Genomic DNA, 23,279 nt, shown 5'->3' on the forward strand with positions numbered 1-23,279 from the left:
CCGAGGCTGGAGGCTCGGCCTGTCCCCCGCCTTCCCGCTGACCCGGCCAGGCCCCCTCTCCGACGACGGCTTGCTGGGCGAAGAGACCTGCGACCCTCCTGCCGCCGCAGGGCGGTGCGCTCGGCCGGCCGAGGGGCCAGGCGCAGAGGAGCGGACGGCAGCCGGCGCGCGCAGGGCCCGCTTTGTGGGCGCCTCTGCAGGCTCCTTGCCGCCCCCGCGCCGGCCCGACCTCCCTTCTTGGGGGAAAATGGCCTCCTCCAAGATCTGCGTCTCCAGGGACACGTGGGAGGACGAGTCGGACGGCTCGGGGTCCGAGGGCGGCTGGTCGGGCGACGTCTGGCCCTGCAGGGCCCGGCGAGGGTCAGTGCATGCCCCGTCGCTCCGCCCGTCCCGCCCAGCCCGGGCCCCGCGAGCCCGTGGGCCCCCCACGCGGACCACGGGGCCCCGCGCACCCTGGGGGGGCGGCCCTGGACACGCGGCCCCGACCCGGCCGCCGCCACCCCCACTGCCCTCGCTGTGCCCGGCCGCGGGCCCAGACCTGCTCCCCGGTGGATGCGCCGTCATCGCCACAGGTGTCCATGTCGCCGGAGAGGCGGGGCGCAGCGACGCGGGCACGCGGCGCCCTCACCCTCGGGGCTGTCGGCCGCGGGCGGTGGAAACCGGTGGTCGCGAGGGGCCCGGACCCCAGTGCGCACGCGCATCCCGCCCGCCAATCGGCACGCCCTTCGCGAGCCCCCCACCCCCGCCGTGGTCTCCGCCAATCAAGGCCCAGCGCGCGCGGACCCCCCCCCCCCCGCCGAGGTCTCCGCCAATCAGGGCCCAGCGCGCGCGGACCCCCGCCGAGGTCTCCGCCAATCAGGGCCCAGCGCGCGCGGGCCGGACGCGGGCGGGCGACAGGGTGCGGGCGGCGCGCGTCCCGGTCCGTGCCAGTGCCCCCCGGCTCGAGTCCCTCCTCCTCCCCGATGAACGGGTGGTCTCCTGCAGGCTCCCCGGAAGGGGCCAGTGGGCAGTGGCGGACACGCCAGGGCCTCGCCTTCAGGGGCCTCTGCGGCTGGGCCTGGGGCGGGCAGCGGGGCTTCACGGGTGCAGGCGTGTGTCCCGGGGGCGGATGGGGAGCGCGCCCCCGAGCATGAGCCACAGAGGGCCCGGGCACGCGGGAGGCGGGAGCCGGGCCTTGGCGTGCGGGGCAGCGGCCCCGAGTGTCCCAGTGTGCTCCGGGGTGCGGGGGCAGCGGGGCCCCGGGCCAGCGCTCCCAGGCGGGGGCGGTGGGGGTGGCCGGCGCCCCCGGCCCGCGGTGCTCCTCCGCCGGCGGCGGCGGACCCGCCCCCGGGAGGGCACCCCGTCCTCAGCGACCGACAGACCGAGCGTGGCGGGAGGAGCGACGGCGCCGCCCGGGCCCGCGCGCGTTCGCGCCCCCCCCCCCCCCCCCGCACCTGCGGCGCCGACGGCGGGCCCGGCCGCCAGGGGGCGCGCTGGCGCGGAGAGGCTCACGTGCCGCGTGGCCGCCGCGCTCCCGCGGGGCCCGCCTGACGTCACACGCCGGGGGCGGGGCCGGGGCCGAGCCGCGCTGCTGCGGCGCGAGCGTCGTGGGCGCGTCCGGCAGCGGGACCATGCGCGCCGCGGGCGGAGGCCGGGACGAGGCGGCTGGACGCGCGGACGGCCAGGGCGACCCCGGCCACCGGGACCCCGACGCCGGCGACGCGGGGCGCGCGCTCGGAGCCGACGGCGCGGACGCGCTCGGGCCCGGCGCCCACGCGCCGTCCGAGGCCGCCGGGCCCGCGCCCAGAGCCCCGGGCAGCCGCCCGATCCAGTTGTATCCTACTTGCGGCACCGCGGGGGCGGGGGCGGGGGCGGGGGCGGGCCGGGCCCGGCCGGGGTAGGGGGCCCCCGAGGGACGGGAGGGTCGGCGCCCACCCTGGGTCGGGGGGTGGGGGCGGCCGGAGCGGCCTGGGGTGCGCGCGGCCGTCCGGCCGTCGTGGGGCCCGAGGCCCGGCGGGAGCGCGGGGGGTTGCGCCTTAACCGAACGCCCGCCAGCTTCGTCGCGCAGCCCTTCCGGTCGCCCGTGGAGGCGCACGTGGCTCGCCAGGCGCTGGCCCGCCGTGACCAGCCCCTCCCCGGGGCCGTGCGCGCGGAGCTCCTGGTGTCCGGCAGCATCCTGTCCGTGTGAGTGCCCGGAGGGCCGTGCGGCGGGGGGGGGGGGGGGGGGGGGGGCGGGGGGGGGGGGGGGGGGCGGGGGCGGCTCGTGGGCAGGCGCAGGGCGGCGGGCGGTGGCGCGCGGTGGGCCGACGGAGCCGCCTCCCCCTCCTTGCAGCCTGCTGACCGCGGAAGACCCGGCCCAGCTGCGAGTGTCCGTCGCCGCGTTCCTGGAGCAGCTCTCCGCGGTGGTGCGGGCCCTGCAGCGCTCCGGGCCCCCCGTGGTGGTGAAGCCGAGGCCGGAGTTCGGGGGCTAGCCTCCCCGGGTTCCCACCCCCCCCACCCCCGGCCACGCCGCCTGGCGCCCGGGGGCCGTTGCGGGGGGTGTCGGGGGCTCCGCTGTGCTGGCGCCTGCTCGCTGGGGGCTGCCCGCGGGAAATAAAAGGGACCCGCCATCCCGACTGTCTGCTTCCGTCCAGCGACCGCCCTGCCCCCCTTTCTGGCCCGGCCCCGGTTTGCAGGGGCGGGGCTGGGGCTGGGGCCGGGGAGGCCCCGCTCGTTCGGGTTCGGGGCCATCCGGGATGCTGGGACGCGGTGGGGAGGGGCAGAGGCGGCCGTGGGGTGCCATGGAGGGACCTGCTGCCCGAGGCTCGCGGGTCCTCCTACCTGCGCCGGGGAGGCACTGACACACTGAAGCAAGCAGGGAGGCCCCCAGAGGGGAGCCTGGGGACTGACAATGTCGCCAGAGAGGCCAGCAGGCTGGGAGGGGCGGCGGGAGGGGGTTCTGGGCGAGCCTGCGGGTCGCGTCACCCCAGGGCACAGAGTCAGCAGTTCCCCCAAAGAATGGGCTGGAGAGACACTCGGCAGCCCTGGGCCCGGCTGAGCTCCCCAAGGCGCCCTGAGGGATCGGGCCAGCCCCAGCCCGAGTCCGGGGCTCTTGTTGGCTCTGGTGTCGGGGAAGAAGAGGAGCCGACACAGGTGAGGGTCCCCGAGGGTACCATGTGGGTCCTGCCTCATGAGGGCCCCCGGGTCAGGGAGCAGGAAGCGGTCCGCTGTGTTGGGGTGCTGCTGGAGGTCAAGGCGAGGACACCCCAGAGTGGCTCGCAGGGTCACACAGAGCAGGAAAGAGAGGCAGGTAAGGGGTGCATAGAAAAGCCTGACTCGAGTGGGGCGAAGACGGGGGGCGAAAGAATCGGAGACGCGGGGTCCGGGTTGGGACTGGGGTCGAGCAAGATGGGCTCGTGCGGCCGCCCCGACCGGGAGGGGACGCAGGCATCGGGCGGGAGGGCGAGCGTGCTCCCCCTGCGTTCCGCCGGGCCCTCCACGGGTGCCGGGTGGCGTGGCCACCTGGGCCCCCTGATGCGCTGCCGGGCCGGCCGGTGTCTCCCGCTTCAGGCGCCGGGATGACGCGTCCCACAGCCCGCCTCGCCCCACGCCCGGCCGAGCGGCACCCGGCCCCTCGGGCCTCCCCCAAGCCGAGCCGCACAGCGCCCCAGGCCGTTGATGACAGCTTGGCACCCCGGGGCCTGGACGGCATCCCCCAGACCCGTGCCCCCGCCCTGGGCGCTGAGGGTCCCCGCCTCACCCTAGCCACCCCGCCCCCTCCCAGGGCTCCTCTCCTGCCCCGGGGAGCCCAGGCCGGTACCGACAGGCCGGCGTCCCCCCACGCCCGGCCACCCCTCGTCCGCCGCGTACTTGGCAGGGCGGACAGGGGCCTCCCCGGGCCGGGCAGCACGTGCCGTCCTCCCCCGCGTCCCGTGTGCGGGGCTCTGACTCGACGGCGGCAGCACAGCCAGTTCCGAAACACCCGGGGCGTGGACCCCGCGGCTCCTCGCGCTGCCCTTAGTCGGCTCTCGCCGCGGTCTTGCGTCTGCAGGCGGGGCGGCCGCGGGGGCCGAGGGAGGGCGGCGGCGGGAGCGCTGCCTGGCGTGGCCCTGGGCGCTGGGGAGAAGCCGGGCGAGGACCGGGGACCACGTGGCGCCCCCAGCCGCTCCCGCTGCCTAGGAGCCCCGAGCGCTGAGAAGGTGTTTTCTCGAATGTTTGTGCTACTCCCCATGGACAAGCGACGGACAGCGCGTTTTCAAGTTCAGTTTTCATCAATGTTTTCTCTGGTCGGGGCAGCCAGCGATACACCGACGCGGAGCCCCTGCCGCCGCCCGCCGCCCGCCGCCCGCGCAGGGAGCAGCGCGCTCGCAGGCCCGGACCCCAGCACCCCGCTGCCTGCTCTCCCCCATATCGACACACCGTCGGTGATCACCCCGGACGAGAGAGCACAGTGAAGTGTAGTAACGACAACTAGTGCTGATTTATTGCTTTTTTAATTGAACTTAACTCATTTAAGTAAAATTTTAATATTTGTTGCATTGAGCACCCCCCACCCTTCTGACAAGCGAACACTGCCCTCTCTGGAGCCCTTGAGGCCCCCCCCACCTCTCTCGTTGGCCTTTTTATTACACGTGCAATTAAACTTGCAGCGCTCGCGCCTCCTGCCCGCCGCCGACTAGCACTGAGGGTACGTTCGTACCTCTTTGATTTTTCGGAGGACTTTGAGCACAGGTATTGCTGGCTTTGAAGGTTTGGTGGAACTCACTTGTGAAACCTTGTGGTCCTGGGCTTTGGGGTTTTTGTTTTGTTTGAAACGTTTGATTACTGTTATCAATTTCATCACTTATAATTGGTCCCTTCAAATTTTCTACTTTCTGGTTCAGTCTTGGAAGGTTGTATAAGTCTAAGAATTTGCCCATTTCATCTAGATTTTTCAATTTGTATAAAGATATTCAGTCTCCTATGATCTTTATTTCTGTGACATCTGTTGTAAGATGTCCTTTTTTCAGGGCCTCCCTGGTGGCGCAAGGGGTTAAACACCGCACTATGAAGCAATCCGCAGCCTCTGCAGCGCAGAGTTCAATCCCCAACCGGCCAGGGAGCTGTCCTCATGGCGCGGCAGACCTCTCCTGCCTCACCCGCTGCTCCCCTCAGCAGTGTATTACAGTCAGTCTGCCTGTTCTGTTCCCCGCTCTGGCTCTGGTGAATCCTCTCACCCCCCACACCTCTGGCCTGTACCCCAGTTCTTGTGTGCATAAATAAATCTTTTGGGCCTCCCCTGGTGGCGCAGGTGGTTGAGCACCGTGCTGTAAAGCTGTCCGCAGCCTCTGCAGCACCGGTTTGATCCTAGTCGGCGGGGGCGGATCCCACATGGCGCGCAGACCTCTCCTGTCTCGCCCGCTGCTCCCCTCAGCAGTGTATTTCATCAGTCTGCCTGTTCTGCTCCCCGCTCTGTCTCTGGTGAGTCCTCTCACCCTCCCGCGCATCTGGCCTGTACCCCGGTTCTTCTATAAATAATCAATCTTAAAAATAATAAAAAAATAAATTTAAAAAAAATGTCCTTGGGCCTCCCCGGTGGCGCAGCGGTTGAGCGCTAGGTTGCGAAGCTGCCCGCAGCGTCTGCGGCGCCGGTTCGATCCCCGGCTGCTCCCCGGCCACCGGAGGAGGGTCCCACATGGCGCGCAGACCTCTCCTGCCGCCCGCTGCTCCCCTCAGCAGTGTCCTTCGGTCCTTCTGCCTGCTCTGCTCCCCGCTCTGGCTCTGGTGAATCCTCTCACCCTCCCGCGCTTCTGACTGTGCCCAGTGCTTGCATAAACAAACAAACAAACAAATAAATAAATAAAGCATGCCTCTATTAAAAAAAAATTAAAAAAGTCCTTTTTCATTTGTAATTCTATTTCTTAGGGTTCTTTACTTTTTCTCTGAATGAGTCTTAATGGGTGGTTTATCTATTATATAGTTTCAAAAAACAAGCTTTTGGTTTCCTTGATGTTTGAACTACTTTTTTTCATTTCTAGTTATTTCTGCTCTAATTTTTATTATTTTCTTCCTTCTAGTAGCTTTTGGTTTCATTTTCCTTTTTCTACCTCCTTAAAGTATGTTATTAATTTTACCTTACAGGAGGCAGCACACACATGGAACAAATAAACGTTTTTTACAGGTTTTTTTGACATGACACACCCAACTGGACCGTGCAGCTCAGCCGTGTTTACTGCATTCAGCAGGTGTGTGCCAATTTCAGGACATTGTTATCACCCCAAAAGAAACCCTGTCTCCATCAGCAGTCACCCCCTCCCCCCCACAAATTCTTCAATTTAGTCCTTAAACAATCCTCATTCAGCGTCATTATAATTTGATGGGGAGCTCCAGTTTGGCATATGAACTAAACTGAGATTGCTTTTATGGTTTTCCCTTCACTTTGCATTGGGCCCTGCCCTGGCTGTGGTCCATGCATCCTCTCATTAGTAATCTGAGGGCACACAGAGGGCTCCCTGCTCACTTTACAGATGGGGAAACTAAGGATCCAGGAGTTTAAATAAGAGGCAGAGCCAGGGTTGGTCCATGTGACCCTGCGGTCTGTGTTCTTGCCTCTGCACTGTAAGGCCAACACCATCTGCCCGTCCAAGCTCCAGAAAAATAAAAAATACAGATGCTTAGGAGAGGTTAGTCACGTGCTCCCTATCGTGCTTTGTCAGTGTTACCGTCTCTGTCACATGAATAGGCGGTTCTGCCAGGTACCACTGGTGGCCACAGGGCGTTAACTGCAAGGATGCGGCCAGAGGCCGCCCGCCGGCAGGAGTCTTGCTCGAGGCGAGTGCGCCATCTAGCGGCGGGCAGAGAAAACACGCCAGAAAATACCGATTCCAGGGCCTCCCGGGTGGCGCAGCGGTTGAGCGCTGGGTGGCGAAGCTGCCCGCAGCCTCTGCGGCGCCGGTTCCATCCCCGGCTGTTCCCCGGCCACCGGAGGAGGGTCCCGCATGGCGCGCAGACCTCTCCTGCCGCCCGCTGCTCCCCTCAGCAGTGTGCTTCGGTCCTTCTGCCTGCTCTGCTCCCCGCTCTGGCTCTGGCGGATTCTCTCACCCTCCCGCGCTACTGACTGTACCCAGTGCTTGTGTAAATAAATAAATAAATCTTTAAAAAAAAAACCGATTCCAACAGGGTGGTGCCTGCAGGGCCGCGAGGGGCTGACCTCGCACTGCAGACATTCTCCTCAAAAGGTATTCCTCGCAGAGGGGCAGCAGTGACAAAGGCCTTAAGACACAGGAGCCAGGGGCCTCCCCTGGTGGCGCAGCGGTTGAGCGCTGGGCTGCAAGGCAACCCGCAGCCTCTGCAGCGCCAGTTCAATCCCCGGCCGCCAGCGAGGGTCCCACAAAAAAAAAAAAAAAAAAGACACAGGAGCAACAGTGGCCTGTGTCGGATGGAGGGGGCAACGGGTGAAGTGGCCCAGCCTGCTTTTGAATTCCTGTGAGAGAAAACAGCACTGCCATGTTTGACCTGGCATTGCCCCCCTGACCCCCATCTCAGAGCACCTACTGACAGGGCTCCCAAGCTCGAGGCGGCCCTGTGCACCCTGTCCAGACCCCCACGACTCAGTGGTGCTTCTCTGACCACAGGCCTGTGCTCCGGCGTGGGGAGTCGAGGAATGAGTGGGGGAGCATTTCATGGGCACAGAGTGCCACGTGGGGAAGGTGAAAAGTTCTGGAGATGGATGGTGGGGGTGGCTGCAGAGGCATGTGCGAGAACTCAGTGCCCCGGAACCGGCCGCTTCCAGCTGCTTGTGGCAGTCAGTTCACTGCAGCGCGCAAGTGGCGTCTTCACTTTCATACGTGTCTTCCACCAGCTTGCCCGGCTGCAGCGTTCGCAGAACAGCTTTGAAAGTAAAATGTTTAGATCAGGTGCAAAGTGTCTCACCGGCTTGGAATGACTTGCAGCTTCATACAGTGAATCAGGGCTATCCTTGGACTCGCTCAGGGAGTGCGAGGCCCCCTCACCAAGAGTGGGGGACAGAGCCTCTCCCTGGTTAGGAAGGCTGGAGCGGCTCAGGCGCTTCAAGCTCAGGGTCAACAAACAGGAAATGGGTGTGCGGGTTGTTTGTTTAGAGCAACATGGTACAAGTCCTAGGGGGCTGCCCTAGAAAGCAAGCGAATGGGCAGAGTTCAGCAGCTCCTCCGCTGCAAACGCAGCGCGGGCCTGCTGCCCTGTGGCGAGCACAGCGGCTCCTCAAACCAAGGACAGCAGCCCCAAGGCCACCCCGAGGCCTGCGGGACTGTCGGGAAGCCACCTGTGCTGTGCATCCTGCGTCTAGCTGGGAGCGAGCCCTGCCAGGTGAGGGCTCACGGGAGAACAGTGCAAGCCAGCACACTGCTCTCCGGTGGGACCGTCCCGACCCGTCTGGACAGCTGCACTCCTGAGCGCCGCGGAACCTGGGAAACCGGCCAGCAAAGGAGACAACTGGGCCCAGGTCCATGGGCGCCCAACCCTGCGGCGCAGATGCAGGCTGGCCACACCCGCACCACACTGCCCCACTCTGACCTGTACTGCCTGCGCCGGGGCCTCTGAGTGGAGGCCGCTGTGTGCTAGCACTGCCCGGAGGGTAACCACAACAGCCCCGGCCCCAAGGCTTTGCCCACACCGGAGAGTGGGACCCCAAAGGCGCGGTCCACCCCCATCCCTGGCCACTGTAAAGGTGACATGGGTGCCCTCTCACAGATGCGGAGACCAAGGCTCGGTACCCACGGCAGATGTGCTCAGGGCAAGTGCCTCTAGCAGTACCCTGTCCTGGCCCTGGCACCACCCACTGGCTTCTCTCTGGGCAGGCCCTGGGGTCCTGGCTGCAAGGTCATCCTGGCCCTGTCACTGTCCCAACACTCGGCAGCCAGCTCACCACAGACACCTCCTCGCCACAGTATGGACCAGGCTGCCACCACGTTTTCTAACACAAAAGACGGACCCATCGCTGTCTCCAGCCTCCCGTAAAATAGGGTTAGGCTATCCATCTGGGATGGGTTGAGCCGTGTCCAAAAAGGGTGTGGGGGACCTAACCAAAGGTGGTCTGATCTGGAGACCAGGTCTGTGCAGAGGTGATCAAGCTCAAAGTCAGGCAGTGGCCTGACCCGACACAATGGGAGAGCCCGATAAAAAGGGGGGATCCGGGCACAGACGCCGAGGGGAGATGACGTGCCAGCTCAGGGGAGACGCAGGCGCCTCCAAGCCCAGGCTGCACCCTGCTCACAAGGAACCCGCCCTGCCCACACCTGAATCTCGGACTCCGGGCCCCCAGAAGCGGGCGGCAGCCCATTTTAGCTCAGGCCCCACTTGTGCTGCTCTGTCACAGCAGGCCCAGCACAGGCGCTGCCGCGGTCACCCCTGCACCTGCCCTTCCAGCAACAGCCGCACCACCGGACAGCAGCACGCAGCAGGCAGACTTTGCGGTAATGATGTATTGTCTGGGTATCAAAGAAATCCATGCAAACTCTGGCACTTACACAGTACACACAACACAGGGGCGCCGAGGCACCCCTCCTCCCGCCACACCCACCCACGAGGCAGGCACACTCGCTTTTACGTTGTCAGCGTCACCCTTGACTTGCAGTCTCCTGGCTCTCACCACAGCGTGCCAGGAAACACCCCGTGAGCAGCCCATCGCTGGTGCCTGCACAGGTGCCACCCTGCTCAGTTCGTGCAGATGACAGGACAGTGAGGCCTGCAAGGCCAGAGTCACAGTGAGGCCTGGGGACACTTCCGAAGTGCCTGTTCCATCCCACCACGCCGGCCCAGAGGGGTGACAGGCCTGCCGTCTGCCCCTTGCCAGCAGGAACATCACCTTCTTTTGTTGCTGTCTTGACATGCTTTCCTACGTGTTGCCGCCACTGGTGCCCTAAAGTAACTCCTTATTCGGGAGGCCCTTGAAGCCAAGCCAGATGGGGAGGAAGCAGACTCCCTCACTTGGCAGCAAATGGCAGGGTCTAAAGTCCTTGGTGTCACGTGTAGCCCCCCAAAATATGTCCACATCCTACAACCTGAAACTTGTGATATAGCCTTATTTGGAAATGGGGTCTCTGTAGACATAACAGGAAAGGACGAGCATTAACCACCTGGCCCCTGCATCCAGCACCGGGTACCCTTGTAAGAGACAAGAGGCCACGTGAGGCCAAGATAAGCGCGCACCTGTACCAGCCAAGAAACCCAAGGCCAAGTGCCCTCATAGCCTCCAGAAGGAACCAACCCTGCCCACACCTTGACCTTGGACTTTGGCCCTCCAAAAGTGGGAGACAATTTCTACTGTTTCAGGCCACGAAGGTTCTGGTTCTTTGTTCCAGCAGCCACAGGAAGCAAATGCACCCCCAAACTACAAGTGCTCTTGTAGCATACGGCAGGATGGGGGTTGAGACGTGGCGCCCACAAGTGCAGATGCTGTCTGGGCAGCTCTGGCTTTAGGGCCCTGCGGATACTGAGGAAGGTCCTGCCCAGGCGGGGCCTCTGTCCCACACTCCCATGCTGCCCCAGGTCCCAGAACAGAAGCCCCACCCAAAGGCCAAGGATGGGCCACAGGAGGAAAGGACCTGCTTCCTTTCTGCGCTCCCACTTGCTGCTTGGCTGCAGGGTGACGCCCCAGCTGCGAAAGCCCAGGAAACAGGATCCCAGTAAAGCGCAGACCCCTCCTGTACTCGCCTAGCCGGCACAGCTTCGTCAGGAGGAGGGACAGAGTGCAACGTGGGCAGCGCTGCTCCCTTAGCCGCTGGCAGCCACTGCACACCAGAAGTAACGGAGAGGGTGAGCGTGAGCACAGGAGACAGCAAACGTCGGGCCAAATGCCCCAGCGCCCACTGATGACCAAACAGCATCTCAGACAAGGCCTGAGATTGCTGGCCTGAAGCAAACACTGGCCTGAAGCAAACCATTAACAGACTGAACAGGAGCCTGCGGCCCAGAGGCATCAGGCACACGCTTCGCAGAGCACAGCCCGAGGGCATGGCATGTCACAGCCAGCCCTGGCCCAAGAGGGCAGGGCAGGGCAGGTCTCAGATGCAGCCCAGCCTGAGGCTCGCCAGTCCACAGGGCTCTGGGGAAGGAACAGGGAGCAGGAAGACACTGGGGGTGCTCCACCTGCCACCTGCAGATGTAAACGGTGCTGCTTCAAAGGCTTCGACCCCAAGGCAGACGTGGCTGACACAGCACAGATCGCAGCAGGCAGGATGAACTCGCCATGGTGCAGCCCACAGCTGGCCGGGGCAAGCAGCCTTCCCTGAGAGCCCCGGCCTTGATCCTTGACCACCCCCACTCTGCGGCAGTGGAAAAAGAGGGGACCCCAGAGGCAAGCGGTTCAAGCAGACGGAACAAACAGAAAGAGCCTGGAGCCTGGCCAAGGCTCTCTGCGCCCTACAAGAGAGAAGGCAGAGAACGGGGGAGCTGAAGCGCAGGGCCTACAGCTAGCTCTTGGGGTTCAAAGAAGTAGCCAGGGCTATGCCCCCAGCCCACAGCTCAGGGAGAGGGAGAGGGAAATGCATCCGCAGCGTCCGGCCGGCCAGCGCACCCCTACTCGATGCACTCCATGACGTGGATCTGCAGCGTGTCCATGTCGGGAGCCTGGTACTGGCACTTGGGGCAACAGAAGTCGGGCGGCTCCTCAGGGGGAACCCTCCTCTGGCCAGACGTGGCTAGGTGAGAGGAATGGTGAGCTGGGGAGAGAGCGGCGTGGTGTGGCAGCTTCCCATGCAGGCAAGAGCAGCTGAAGGCGCCCCCTGCCCACGCCCTGGGCTGGGGTGGGACTGGTGAGCAGGTGCTGCGTGCTGGAGGGCAGAAGGGGGGGCCGGGTGGGCGTCCCCTCCCCCACCAAAGCTGGGCCCGCAGCCCGCCCTCCCCTGCACGCCCTCACCTGGGGCAGGAGGTAAGGGCGGTTGGGAGACCTCTACGTGCCGCTTCCGCAGATCTTCGAACCTTGGAAGGAGAAAGCGTGCCATGAGCAAGGCAGGGGGAGGACACACGCCCTCGCCGGCCCCACAGCCTGGCCGCGCCGCATGAGGCCCACCTGGCGGACTCCTGGCAGTTGGCCTTCAGGCGGCTGTACTCCCACTGCAGCTGCTCCAGCTGCCCCTGCAGGATGTCCTTCTTCTCGGCCAGCTTCTCCCGTGCCTGCCTCTCCGCCTGGAAGTCCGCCTTGTAGATGTCCGCCTGGCAGAGTCGAGGGGACCGACACTCAGCAGGCACTCGGGGCGGGCCCCTGCCACAGAGGGGTAGTGACCCCGAGGCCCTGAGAGGTCGAGGAGGAGCCTCAGGGCTCGGAGTGATCTGGAGAGGCCAGAGACAGGGTGGGTGGCAGCAGGAGGCGGCGGCCCCGAGAACCCTCACCTGGGCCTTCAGCACCGGGACGGTTTCCATCACGATCTTGTGCTGCTCGGCGTCCTCCTTCAGCTTGTCGATCACTTCCTGTTTGGCCACCAGGGCCTCCTCGGCCTGCTGCAACTGCTGCTTCAGATCTTCCAGCTGCACTCCCTAAAGGGAGCAGGGGCTGAGGAGCGAAGCTGGGCCAGTGGGCCACCCCCAGCAAGGCCGCTGCTCCGGCCAGAAGGCAGAGCTGGAGAGGCCAATGCAGCCTTCCCAGAACCCCAGCCAGCACGGGCTGCACCACCTCCCAGCGAGCGGGTCGCCACACGTCTCTTCTAAGCCTCAGGCGCTGCCACCTGCTCCCTCAGCGGCACGGCACCGCCCCGCCCAAGACAACACACAGACGTCAGATGCACGCCCATTTACAGCCACGCAGGTGCTCACACGTGCACACACCCCCACGTGGCCTGCCTTCTAGAGATCAGAGGGTGGCTCATAACCAGCTCCTCCTCACACGAGCCGGGGCGCATTCCTGTCTGACACCCTCCTTCACACGCGAGGCCCAGAGACCATACTCCGCATGCATCTGAGGGCGCCACACTCAGAGGGCGCCAAGCGCAGCCTTCCCATGTCGGGCTGGAGACCCCTGCAGTTTCCCGGGGCTTGGGAAAAACCAAGTCAGAAGCGCAACAGGCGGCGGCCGGCAGGAGGACCAGCCACAGGCAGCCCAAGGCTGGCTCGGCCCCGCGCCCCCAGCGCCGCCTGCTCCTCAGGCCTGGTCCCAGCGGCTAAGCCCCGGCGGCACGTCAAGCCAAGCAGCCATCCCAAGACATACTCCCTCGTCCCGCCTGCAGCAAGGACGCCAGTCCCGACGGCCCCATCCAGGCACTCACTCTGCTCCGCTCACCGCCCACCGCGCTGCTCTTCATGTGCTTGTCGTACTCCTGGAAGAGCTGGTGATAGGCCACCTGCAGCTGCGCCAGCTTCCGCCTAGAAAAACAAGCTTTGCCTGCCCGCTCCGCCCTCTGCCTCCTCGCATGTCGCAGGGCAGAGGCTTCTGGGCTGTGCTCGGGCCTGGAAGGCGGCAGCTGGGAGGTAGTGAGCCCCCACAACGGTGTGAGCCAAGGAATGCTGACGACCACACAAACCGTCCTTCCCTGCAAGGCAGGCCTGCGGGAGGGCTGGTCTACATGACAGGAGGCTGGAGCAGCACCCCCAGGGAGAGGGGCAGACCCCAGAGCCACGTGGCTGCCATGCAGGGCATGCAGGACGCTGCCCGCACAGGAGAGCACCCGCTGGAGGCCAGGGCAGGATGGCGAGGCACTCACTTCTCCTCCGAGGCAGCCTGGCGCTCCATGCGCAGCGCGGCCTCCACGCTCTGGTTCTGCATGCGCAGCTGGTCCACCTGCACGCTGTGCTGCTGCTGCAGCGCCTCCCGCTCGCTCTCCAGCTGCTGGGCCTGCTCGCTGGCCGCTCGGGCCCTGGCACAGAAGGAGGGAGGTCATGGCGGCCCGGGGAGCAGGAGAAAGGTGGGCAGCGGGAGTGTGCCAAGACCTCCAGTCAAGGCAGAGCGACACAGGTCGGAGGCTCTGTCACTGGCGATGTGGACAAGGCAGCAAGTGCCTTGTCTGAGTGCAGACAGCAAGGAGGCCGGTCTTGGAAGGTCAGGAGAAGAGGGCTTAGTGGGGCCGGGTGAGAGGCCCCAGGACTGCTCATTGGGTCCCAACAGGCGCTGGGGGCCCTGGAAGAGCAACATCACCGAGACCGGGAGGAGAGTACACAGAGGGCCTTTCTAGGTCAGGAGGGAGGTGAGACAAGGTGAGAAATGGGGGTGCTGGAGAGAGGCAGGGTCAGCGTGCTTAGGCAACTCTTCCCCGCAAGTGGCTGTTCCAGGAGCAGCAAAGTGGTCACCCACCTCCGTGGCTCAGCTGGAGTCACGCACATCTGGCAGAAGAGCCCCCCACCCACCTGCCCGGGCGACAGCAATGGCCGGAGGCACAACCCCCTTTCCCGCTACACCCCCAACGCAACGGCTCATGTCTTCTCTCCTGGGTCACCCGAGCCCCTCAACTTCTAAGCCAGGGCCCAAGTGACCCCACAGCTCCCCAATCTCCTGTCTCTGCACTCATTTCTCCCCACAGCTCCCCCAGTCTCCCCTTCCAGGCTCTGGCCACATCATCCTGCCATTGTGACACCTTCCCTGGTCCCCAGCACTGGCGGGACGAGGGGTGGCAGTCCCTCGAGGCTTTCTTTGGCCAGCCTCTCCGCACCACTGAACACACATCTGTGGCACCATGAAAGTTCATCCTCTGCCTGACACCCCGCAACCAGGCAGGGCCACGGCGAGGTGTCAGGCCTGGGCCACACCGCTTGCATCCATGGGACGCAGTGTGAAGCTGTTGAAATGTCCACACCACGTGACTGGAAAAGCAAGCAAAGCTCCATGAGTCCCTTCCCAGGTGGTGAGGGGCAGGAAAGGAGGCAGTCCAGGTGCCTACAAGGTGGCACAGAACGCCCGGGTCCAGTCATTCACGGATGGCACCACCCTGCCAATGCCTAGTCTACATGCACAGAGGGCAGATGGGCAGGAAACGCTTGAGCAGTCTAGAAGTTGACCCGTGCGGCCCGTGGGAACATGGAGGTACAGAAGAGCACGTGGGGGGCACAGCAGGAGGCAGCGGCCGCAGCCTCGGGGCTCAGCCTTCCTCCCCTCGCCGGGTGTGCCATGCCACCGAGGGCAGCGCCTGCAGATTGTTCCCTGCGCCGGCGAAACAGACAGAGTTAGCCCCGTGGCCGGACCGCCCGGCGCGCCCTGATCACCTGCGGTCCCGGGACGGGGGGGCCACCCGCCCCAAGAGCAGCTGCTGGGCCACGTGACACACACAGAAACAGCCCTGTCCGGTTTTTGACCTGGCGGCCCCACTTCCGGGAACCGTCCTGCAGAAGGGGGCAGCAGAAGGACGGCGCAGCCCCCGGTGCCCACAGGACACTACTCCCACAGGGGCAGCTCCTGCGTCAGGACCGCCCCCACCGCAGGGCACTGGGCCGGGCACCCTTGGGACGACGAGTCTCCCGGGGGGCCCCCGGTCTCCGGTGGCACCTTCCATGGTCAGAGAAGGGGACGCCGGCAGGAGGGAGAAAGGGAGCCCGAGGCATGGGTCCTGCCGTGCGCCTCTTGCCAGGAGCACACCTCTGTCCTGAGCGCACTGGGGTGCTTCCGAGAAGCACAGAGGCCTCAGGTGTCCTAGGGATGCCCCCTAAGGAACGGACCCAACATCCACCGAAAGGACAGTGAACCCACAAGTCTGGCCAGGACCCCGGTGCACAGCACCTCCAGCCACAGCACCCTCAGCACGTGCTCTCTCACCGAGAGATTCCTGGAGCCCCAAAACCCGCCTCACTCTTATCATGCCTTGGTAGTGACCTCCACGGGTCCTCCCCCAACTCACCTGCCCTCCAGAGCCTGCCGCTCCTTGGTAGCGGCCTCCAATCGACTCTGGCTCTCCTGCAGCTCCCCCAGCAAGGACGTCACCTGGGCCTTCACCGAGGCCTTGTCCTCGGCCATCTGCTGCAGGACACAAAAGCCAGGTCCTGTCAGTAAGTCATTCTCCGCAGCTGCCCCCTCCGCCGCCCCCGCAGTCTCTGTCCTGACTTTCTCTCAGGTAAACACCTGGGGAAGATTGCTGAATCAGGGCCACCTGAATTTTCAACTTGAGAAAAAAATGCCCAACAGTTGGTTTTCCACAAGGGTGGTGCCAACCAGCATTGCCACCGTCCCCGTGAAGCTGCGTCTTCACCAGTACCCAGGACAATCAGACCCGCCAGCTGCGACGGAGCCATGGTGGAGGCCCTGCCCACACCTATGAAACCGGCTTCCACCCAGGGAGGCCTGGGGAGCTCTGGGCAGGCGGTGGCTGAGGTGTTTTGCCAAGAGCCACCATCTCCTCCTCACGTTCGCTCTGACGCCACTGGCCCCAGAGGCCAGGCTGGGCCCCGCCTGAGGGCTACAAAGAAATCAGCCCAAAATGACTTCAACTCAATTCCATGCAGATTCCTGTACCCAGAGACTTGACCCAACTCCAGCGTGGCCATGAAATGCCTGCCTGGGAAGGTGCCACGCGGCCAGGAGAAATGTCCATCTGCTCCAGCCTGCACCTGACCACAGCGCCCCCATCTGAGAGCACTCACCGAGGGCTCCCGAATGCGAGGTGGCCACTGTGCCTTGCAGATAGAGGAAGCACCCTACGACCCAGAAGTCTTCCCCACGGAACCCTCCGGGAGCACGGACTCAGCCTCAGTGGGCGAGACCCCCAGCCCAAAACTGCAGCCGCAAGCCCACCAGCCTGGTGCCCATCAGCTCTGCTGAGCTTAGCTGGTGCGGCCTGGCTCTGAGCTCTGAGGGATCCCCCCGCCCCCGGCTCTTGGGGGCCTGGCTACTGGTTCCCAGGGGCTCCCGCAACACAGATGGCTGACGGCCCAGTGGCTCCCTGCTCCCCAGAAAGGGCCAGCCTGTCACAGCTACCTGCTGGCATCTCTTCAGGTGCTCGACCTCCTGTAGCGCCTGCTCACACTGCCGCCTCAGCTCCAGCTTCTCCAGGCTCAGCCTCTCCACCAGCGCCCTGGCCTCCTTGAACTTGTGCAGCAGGAATGCCTTCTCCTCGCGCTGGCTGCCGTGGAGGCGCTGCAGCTCCTCACAGCGCCCCCGCAGCACCTGGTTGCTGTGCCTGATGGCATCTGGGGCAGGAGCACAGCACAGGGAGGCGGGTGAGCCCTGGCCCCCCCGCCCCCCACCCGGCTCCAGACCCCCAGACCCCGCCCAGCGAGAAGGCTCCCCACACTCTCCGCCAGAAACGCTTTCAAAGCCAACGATGCTAATGAGGCACCCCCAGCTTCTCCAGGGAAGCAGCAAGCGCCCCAGCTTCACTTTGCTGCAGGAGCCTCTGGAAGTCGCTCCTGTGTTCTCACTGGGTCGGGGGCCTGAGCGGGCACCTCACTGCCCTGGGTCCATGTCTATACCACCTTGGTGACAGAGGTGCGGGGCCACCACAGCACTTGGGGTGGCCACAGGAAAGGACCACTCAGTGCCCTCACCCGCCTATTCCTGAGGACAGTGACAACCGCCTCGAGGATGAAGAGGCTTCAGGGGCAAAGCAGACAAAGTGCCCAGAGCGTGACATAGATTCCGCCAGCTGAGCGGGCCACAAGCATGGCCCGGGGACAGTTAATAAGACCTGGGGGCACTGTCGTACCCAGCATGGCCCCCGAAGGCTGCGTTGAGCCAAAGGCTCTCTGGGCAGGCAGCAGCCCCCCAACACGGGGACAGCAGGAAGTGGACACACATTTTGGGCTCTAGTTTGGCTCCTGCCAGCAGGACCTCATCTGGATTCCCCGAGGCCAACAGGGCAGGTGACTCAACAGCAGGGGGCCCCACAGAACACCCTGACACGCTGGGGGACACTGTCCAGCAAAGAGGGTGGGGGCCCCATGACAGAGGCCTCCATCAGCAATGTCACACGCACGGCTGACGGGGCGTCACAGAGACGCCCTCTAGATAGAGCACAACCCTGAGGGGGCCCGACCTCTGGGACGCGGAGTCCAGGGAGGCCGTGACCTGAAGGCCCGAGTCCCCTGAAGGCCCGAGTCCCCTTAGTCCTCGTGTGCTAAGCACACGAGGCAGGAAGAGAAGACACGCACCAGGTGACTTCACTGATATCTGGAGCCAAGAGAAACAACAGCGCAGGCGCACCAAGCGCGACAGCCCCAAGCACAGAAGTGGGGCCACCGAGAGGGAGGGAGGGAATGGGGAGCAGAGGGAGCGGGGCCCAATGGGCTGTGCTGGAGGACTCCAGGTGCCTGGGTGGTGGGTGTGGCGACATACATCTGAAGGAGTGTGAACCTGTACCCCTAAATCACAGGCACTGCGACAAACCTATGTTACATCAAATAGAACATTTTTAGAAACTGAAACAATAACGAAAATAAGTAAATAAAAGACCTAAGTTTCCAACAAGAACCAAGGGGTGAAGCCTGAGGGACACGGGCCCCATCACTTGCGGTACCCAACCAGGGTGCTGGAGCCCCCAGCCCGCAGCCCGGGGCTTGGCCATCTACAACGGCCCCCACAGCAGAGACGAGGCGTCTCACCAAACTGAAGCCAGGGGTGCACCCACGCGACAGGCGCCACGGCCCAGCAGCCAGAAGAGGCACCCAGGACATGATCACGGGGAGAGGAGGGCGGGGCGGGGAGGTGCAGGGCCCTGGGACCGGACAAGCTGCCCCAGGCAGGTAAGACTGATGGGTCAAGCGGGCAGGGGCTGGGGATGCATGCTGGGGGTGCTGGAGCAAGTACTAGACGCCCAGACACATGGGGGGCGGATGCCAGAGGATGGTCCTCAGCTGCCATCTTTTCAGACACCCAGTTCACACCACCCCTTGGGAGGCCCAACCCCCTTCCCAAAATAGCCCACAGGCCCTTCTCCGGGAGGCCCGCTCCTCCCCTGCCCCAGGCAGAGCACACTGGCCCAGGCCAGCCGGGCTCCCAGCAGAGGCCGCTGCAGTCCAGCTCCCCACACCCCGCTGCTTCCATCCCGCCTTCTCCCTGCCAGCTGGGCCCCAAGAAGGCGCAGAAAAACCCCATGTGCTACTCTAGTTCAAGGTCCTCCCCCTTCCTTCCAGGGGACCCCACCTGAGACAAAGACGGGGGTGGCTGGGCTCGCAGGCACAGATCCATCCAGACCCAGCAAATATGAGGCACAGGCCAGTCCCCCGAATTTTAACTCTGCACCCCGCTGTCCTGCTTACCTCGGAGCTCTTGGTTCTCCTCCAGACAGCGCTGGAGGGCCTCAGGCATGTGCTCCGCAGGCAGGTGGGGCATGGCTGGTTTCCCCAGCGTGGGCTCCTCCCCGAGTGCGTCCTGCTCCCCTGCCGGGCCGCCACCGGGCTGCACCATCGCACACGGCTGACTCTTCCAGGGGGGCCTGTTCATCCACCAAGTTAGGCCTGGAAGAGAAAAGGGGCATAGATCCTCTCACCCCGCGGGCCTGACGCCAGTCTGTGCGTGAGCCTGGGGGTGCAGTGCCCCCTCCCATGAGAAACAAGAAAATACATCACTTATGTCATTTATGATTGGTATCTTCTTTTGTTGATCTTATGTAATCTAATACTGTTTAAAAATGTATAAAAATGCATAATGATTTGAGCACATCACATTCAGATATTCACTCTAAAAGTGTGTCTGTCTGACATTTATGCGCCGAATCCTTGACCACCCTGCACAACTTCTCATCCCTGAGTCTGCCCTGCTAATCTACCGCTGCGCTGGTCCACGGCACGGGGGCACACCTTGGGCAAAATGCCTGCATTCTGTCCAGCGCCCGGGATGGCCGGGTGGCTAAGGGAGGCGCAGGTCTGCTGGTGGGGCTCGGGAAGGCACTGTCTACGCCTCTGCCTGCCACCTCCCCTCGGGCTATGCACTGAAGTTCAGGATGTCATCGGAGGGAAACGGGAAGAGGTGATGCTTGGAGGGAGATGTCTGCGTGCTGGGTGTCCTACACGTTCCCACGCAGGAGTGCAGGGTGCTGGCTAACCCAGTACGGTGGACTGAATGTGACCCCAAAGAGACACAGCCACATCCTGACCCCCAGAAACCTGTGACTGGGGCCTTATTTAGGAAATAAGTCTTTGCAGGTATAACTAAGAGAAAGATCTTAAAATGAGATCATCCTGGATAATCCAGCTGGGCCCTAAATCCAATGCCAAGTGTCCTTTTAAGAGACCAAGGAGGAGACAACACAGACACAGAAATGAAACCACATGATGGTAGAGGAAGAAGCCACAGTGATGTGGCCACAAGCCAAGAGCACCTGGGGCCACTAGAAGCAGGAAGAGACCAGGAAGCATCGTCCCCTAGAGCCTCTGGAGGGAGCACAGTGCACTTGACCCTTTGATCACCAGAAGCCTCCAGAACCTAATAGGACAGAGTGCTGCTATTTGAAGCCCCCAAGCTCTTAAAGCAGACGTAAGGGATGAACATGCCTAGTGAAAGGCACCCGAGGTAACCCCTCAGAGCCCGATGAGTGTCCCGGGGAGCGGGGGCGGGAGTTGTGCATCCAGGCTGGAGCTTGTGGCTCACAGGCTGAGATGGCAGAGCAGAGACAGGTTGAGCGGCCTGTGTCCCTGGGTAACAAGAGGTAGGCAGCATAGGACAGACCAGTCAGGAGCCCGCTGAAGTCCTGGCAAAAGACTACCCAGAGGATGTGGCCAGCCCCAACACAAGTTTTCAGAAGCAGGCATGGGTTGAAAGTGGGCTACTGTGACAAGATATAACCTCAGACGGCCTGAGGCACTCGCCACTGCTCCACAGAACAGCCCACCGAGCAGCCAGCGCTATAGGACCCACCGCCCGCCCCGCCCTGCTTCCAGAGCAGATCCTCCTTATCAATGCACTCCTTCACACTGGGGTGCCCAGGGCTGTGTCCCAGGACTTCTTCTCTTCTCTAAATACCACTACTGCAAAACTAAGTCCATCCAGACTGTTCTCTCTCTCTCTCTCTCTCTCTCTCTCTCTCACACACACACACACACACACACACACACACACACACACACACCCTAGTCACCCCAGACTCACACATCAAACCCAATACCTCAGCTCGGACACCCTGCAGTCCTCTGGAAAGGAGTCTCTAAATCTGTGCTCCTGACAGTCCCCAAAAGCCAGCTCCACCCCAACCTCCATCTCCAGCAGCCACGGGCCAATCCACACTCCAGACACCAGGACCAAAGCCTTGGAATCCCTGACCCCTTCCCTTGTCCACAGCCCGCAGCCAACCCACCAGGAATTCCGGTCAGAGTGCATCCTGGGAGCCACCTGCTGGCTCGAAGTGATTAGTGAGAACTGTCCTAGGTGTGACAGAGATGTGGTGCCTATATTTCCTTCCAAGTCCTTTCTTCCAGATGTATGCAGAAATATTTACACATGACACCTGAAATTCGCTTTAAAATAATGGGGGAACTCCTAGGTATGTACTGAGGCGAGCACCCACACATAAGCTCCTCGCAGTTACTCACAACGGCCAAAGGGAAAACAACCCTGTGGCCACTGATTGATGAACAACCTGAGCCAGTCCACCCACGTGCCACGGTGTGGACAACACTGGCAAACACCACGTTAAAAGTAAACACGACTCATAGGAGACCACCTGTTGCGAATCTCCATTTATACCAAATATCCAGAATTAGCAAACAGAGAGACAGAAGATGAGTGACAGCTGAGAACTGGGAAAGATGGGGTGACAGGGGTCCTTGGCAGAGAGTATGGGGGTTTCTTTTCCGAGTGATGAAAATGTTCTGGAAGAAGCGCTGATGACCGCACAACTCCAGTTCACTGAAAACCAGTGAAGTGAACACTCAATGCGAGAGGGGTGTGACTAGTGAATTTTATCTCAACAAATGCAGTTTTGAAAACAGTAACAGGTGACGGTTGTGATGGACAGTTCAAAAATCTAGCCCCGAGGTGATACTGTTGGAGCTGGGAGTGGGGTGCAAGGGATTTATGATACTATTCTTTCCATTTTTGTACATCTTTGGAATTTTTCACTGTTTCACACCTGGATTACTGCAATATCCTAAGAGATCACCCTGCTTCCACCCTTGCCCCGACAGTATGTGCACCCCATTTCAGTCCACTAATCGGGCCTGGAAGGTAATTTCGACCACATCCCGCCTCCACTCACAACCCTACAGTGGCGCCCACTGTCCTCCGGGTAGAAAGCCCGAACCCCTACAATGGTGTGCATGACCCCGCAACATCTGCTCCCCCATTACTTCCTCTCCGAATATTCTCCCGTGGCCCACTCTGGGGTAGCCATCGTGGACTCCCGCTGTTCTCAAACATGTCAGGACGGCCCGTCCATCCTCGAGTCACAGAAACGGCCTGAGGTCGGTTCGAGCAGACACTGATCGGTCTGCAAAGTGCGCAAACTAAGGCACGTGAGGTCAGACACTTAGTTGTCAGAGCATGTTGAAGAGCTTTTAAGAAAACTGAACCGCCCCCAAAGCAATCAAGTTGGATGGACAGCAAATGCTTCCGAACTAGCAGTCTCCGTCCAACCAGGGGTGTGGTCAGACATCGTGGCGGCGGAGAGACGCGGAAACAGTCCCGCTGGCCGCCAAAGTCACCTGGGTCCTGAATTCGGTCCGCCTCGGCCGGTGCTCCAGAGCGCAGGGCAGAAACGGGCCGGGCCCAGCAGGAGGGGGCAGCCGGGACCTCCGGGGCGACTCGGGGGCGGCGGAACACCCTCCGACTCCGCGCTGCCTTCGGGGACGAGGACCAACCAACCAGCAGAGTCGGCCCGGCGCGAGAAGGGCGGGAGCCACGCGCCGCGAACGCTGAGAATCCCGGCACCCCGAGAGAGCCCGAGTTCCGTGCTCGCCCTTCCCTTCTCCCTTGGCTAAAATTCTCGCTTCCGGCTTCCGGGGGGGGGTCACCACGGTGTGACCCGGAAGTAAAATACGCTAGCGCGCCCCCAGGAGGCCAAGGAGGCCCACTGAGCGCACCCCAGCGACAGGCACCGCCCGCTCGTTTTCGGGGCGTCGCGACCCGCAGACTCCTCGGTCTCTCGCACGGCGGCCTCCGGCCTCCGCGAGCCGGGTCGCCCCGCCCCTGCCCGGGGAGGAGCCTCGACCGGGCAGCCTGACGGGGCGGGCGGAGCCCGGAGCAGACCACCCGTCCGGCGAGGGGCGGGGACCAGGTGGGCCCGCCCACGGAGGGGCGTGGCCCCAGGCCCGCGGGAGTGGAGCTCCCCGCCACCGCGCCGGGCCCCGAGGGGCGGGCACGGGGTCGCGCTGGAGGGGCGAGGCCGGCGGCAATGGACCCGCGGGACCCGCGAGGCCCGGGGCTCGCCGGCGGCGGCGGCAACACTGGAGCCCCAGGGGCGGGGCGCTGGCGCGGGGCTGTGGGGACGCGCCCGCCCGGACTGCGCGCGCACCCTCCCGCG

The 23,279-nt window shown here is 63.4% G+C and overlaps 1 protein-coding gene across 3 annotated transcripts; it reads right to left on the reverse strand.

The window, feature by feature from the left end:
* Positions 1–8,454: 8,454 nt before the first annotated feature.
* On the reverse strand, positions 8,455–22,890 carry IKBKG (inhibitor of nuclear factor kappa B kinase regulatory subunit gamma). 3 transcript variants are annotated; one of them, XM_037511744.2, is made up of 10 exons: positions 22,462–22,890; positions 19,084–19,281; positions 16,805–17,016; positions 15,732–15,850; positions 13,611–13,763; positions 13,176–13,272; positions 12,307–12,450; positions 11,987–12,129; positions 11,834–11,895; positions 8,455–11,636 (listed from the first exon to the last, which is right to left on the reverse strand). In XM_037511744.2, the coding sequence occupies exons 2-10, from the start codon at positions 19,265–19,267 to the stop codon at positions 11,494–11,496; spliced, it is 1,257 nt and encodes a 418-aa protein (XP_037367641.1). In that variant the 5' UTR covers positions 19,268–19,281; positions 22,462–22,890; the 3' UTR covers positions 8,455–11,493. The 3 variants fall into 3 exon arrangements, with proteins under 3 accessions (XP_037367641.1, XP_037367640.1, XP_037367639.1); XM_037511743.2 differs by lacking the exon at positions 22,462–22,890 and adding an exon at positions 22,108–22,455 and having other exon boundaries at positions 8,455–11,615; XM_037511742.2 differs by lacking the exon at positions 22,462–22,890 and adding an exon at positions 22,108–22,455.
* Positions 22,891–23,279: the final 389 nt, after the last annotated feature.

Source organism: Talpa occidentalis, unplaced genomic scaffold, assembly GCF_014898055.3.
Source record: "Talpa occidentalis isolate TD23 unplaced genomic scaffold, MPIMG_talOcc4v2.1 talOcc4.15, whole genome shotgun sequence".
Classification (NCBI taxonomy): Eukaryota; Metazoa; Chordata; class Mammalia; order Eulipotyphla; family Talpidae; genus Talpa; species Talpa occidentalis.

Bases quoted from the DNA above. Each gene is read 5' to 3' on its own strand.
- IKBKG (XM_037511742.2), bottom strand. From the start codon at position 22,177: ATGTTTGAGAACAGCGGGAGTCCACGATGGCTACCCCAGAGTGGGCCA. The intron at 15,851-16,804 runs GTAGCTGTGACA...TGTGTCCTGCAG, and splicing joins ACCTGAAGAGATGCCAGCAG to CAGATGGCCGAGGACAAGGC. The intron at 12,451-13,175 runs GTGAGTGCCTGG...TGCTCCCTTTAG, and splicing joins TGGGCGGTGAGCGGAGCAGA to GGAGTGCAGCTGGAAGATCT.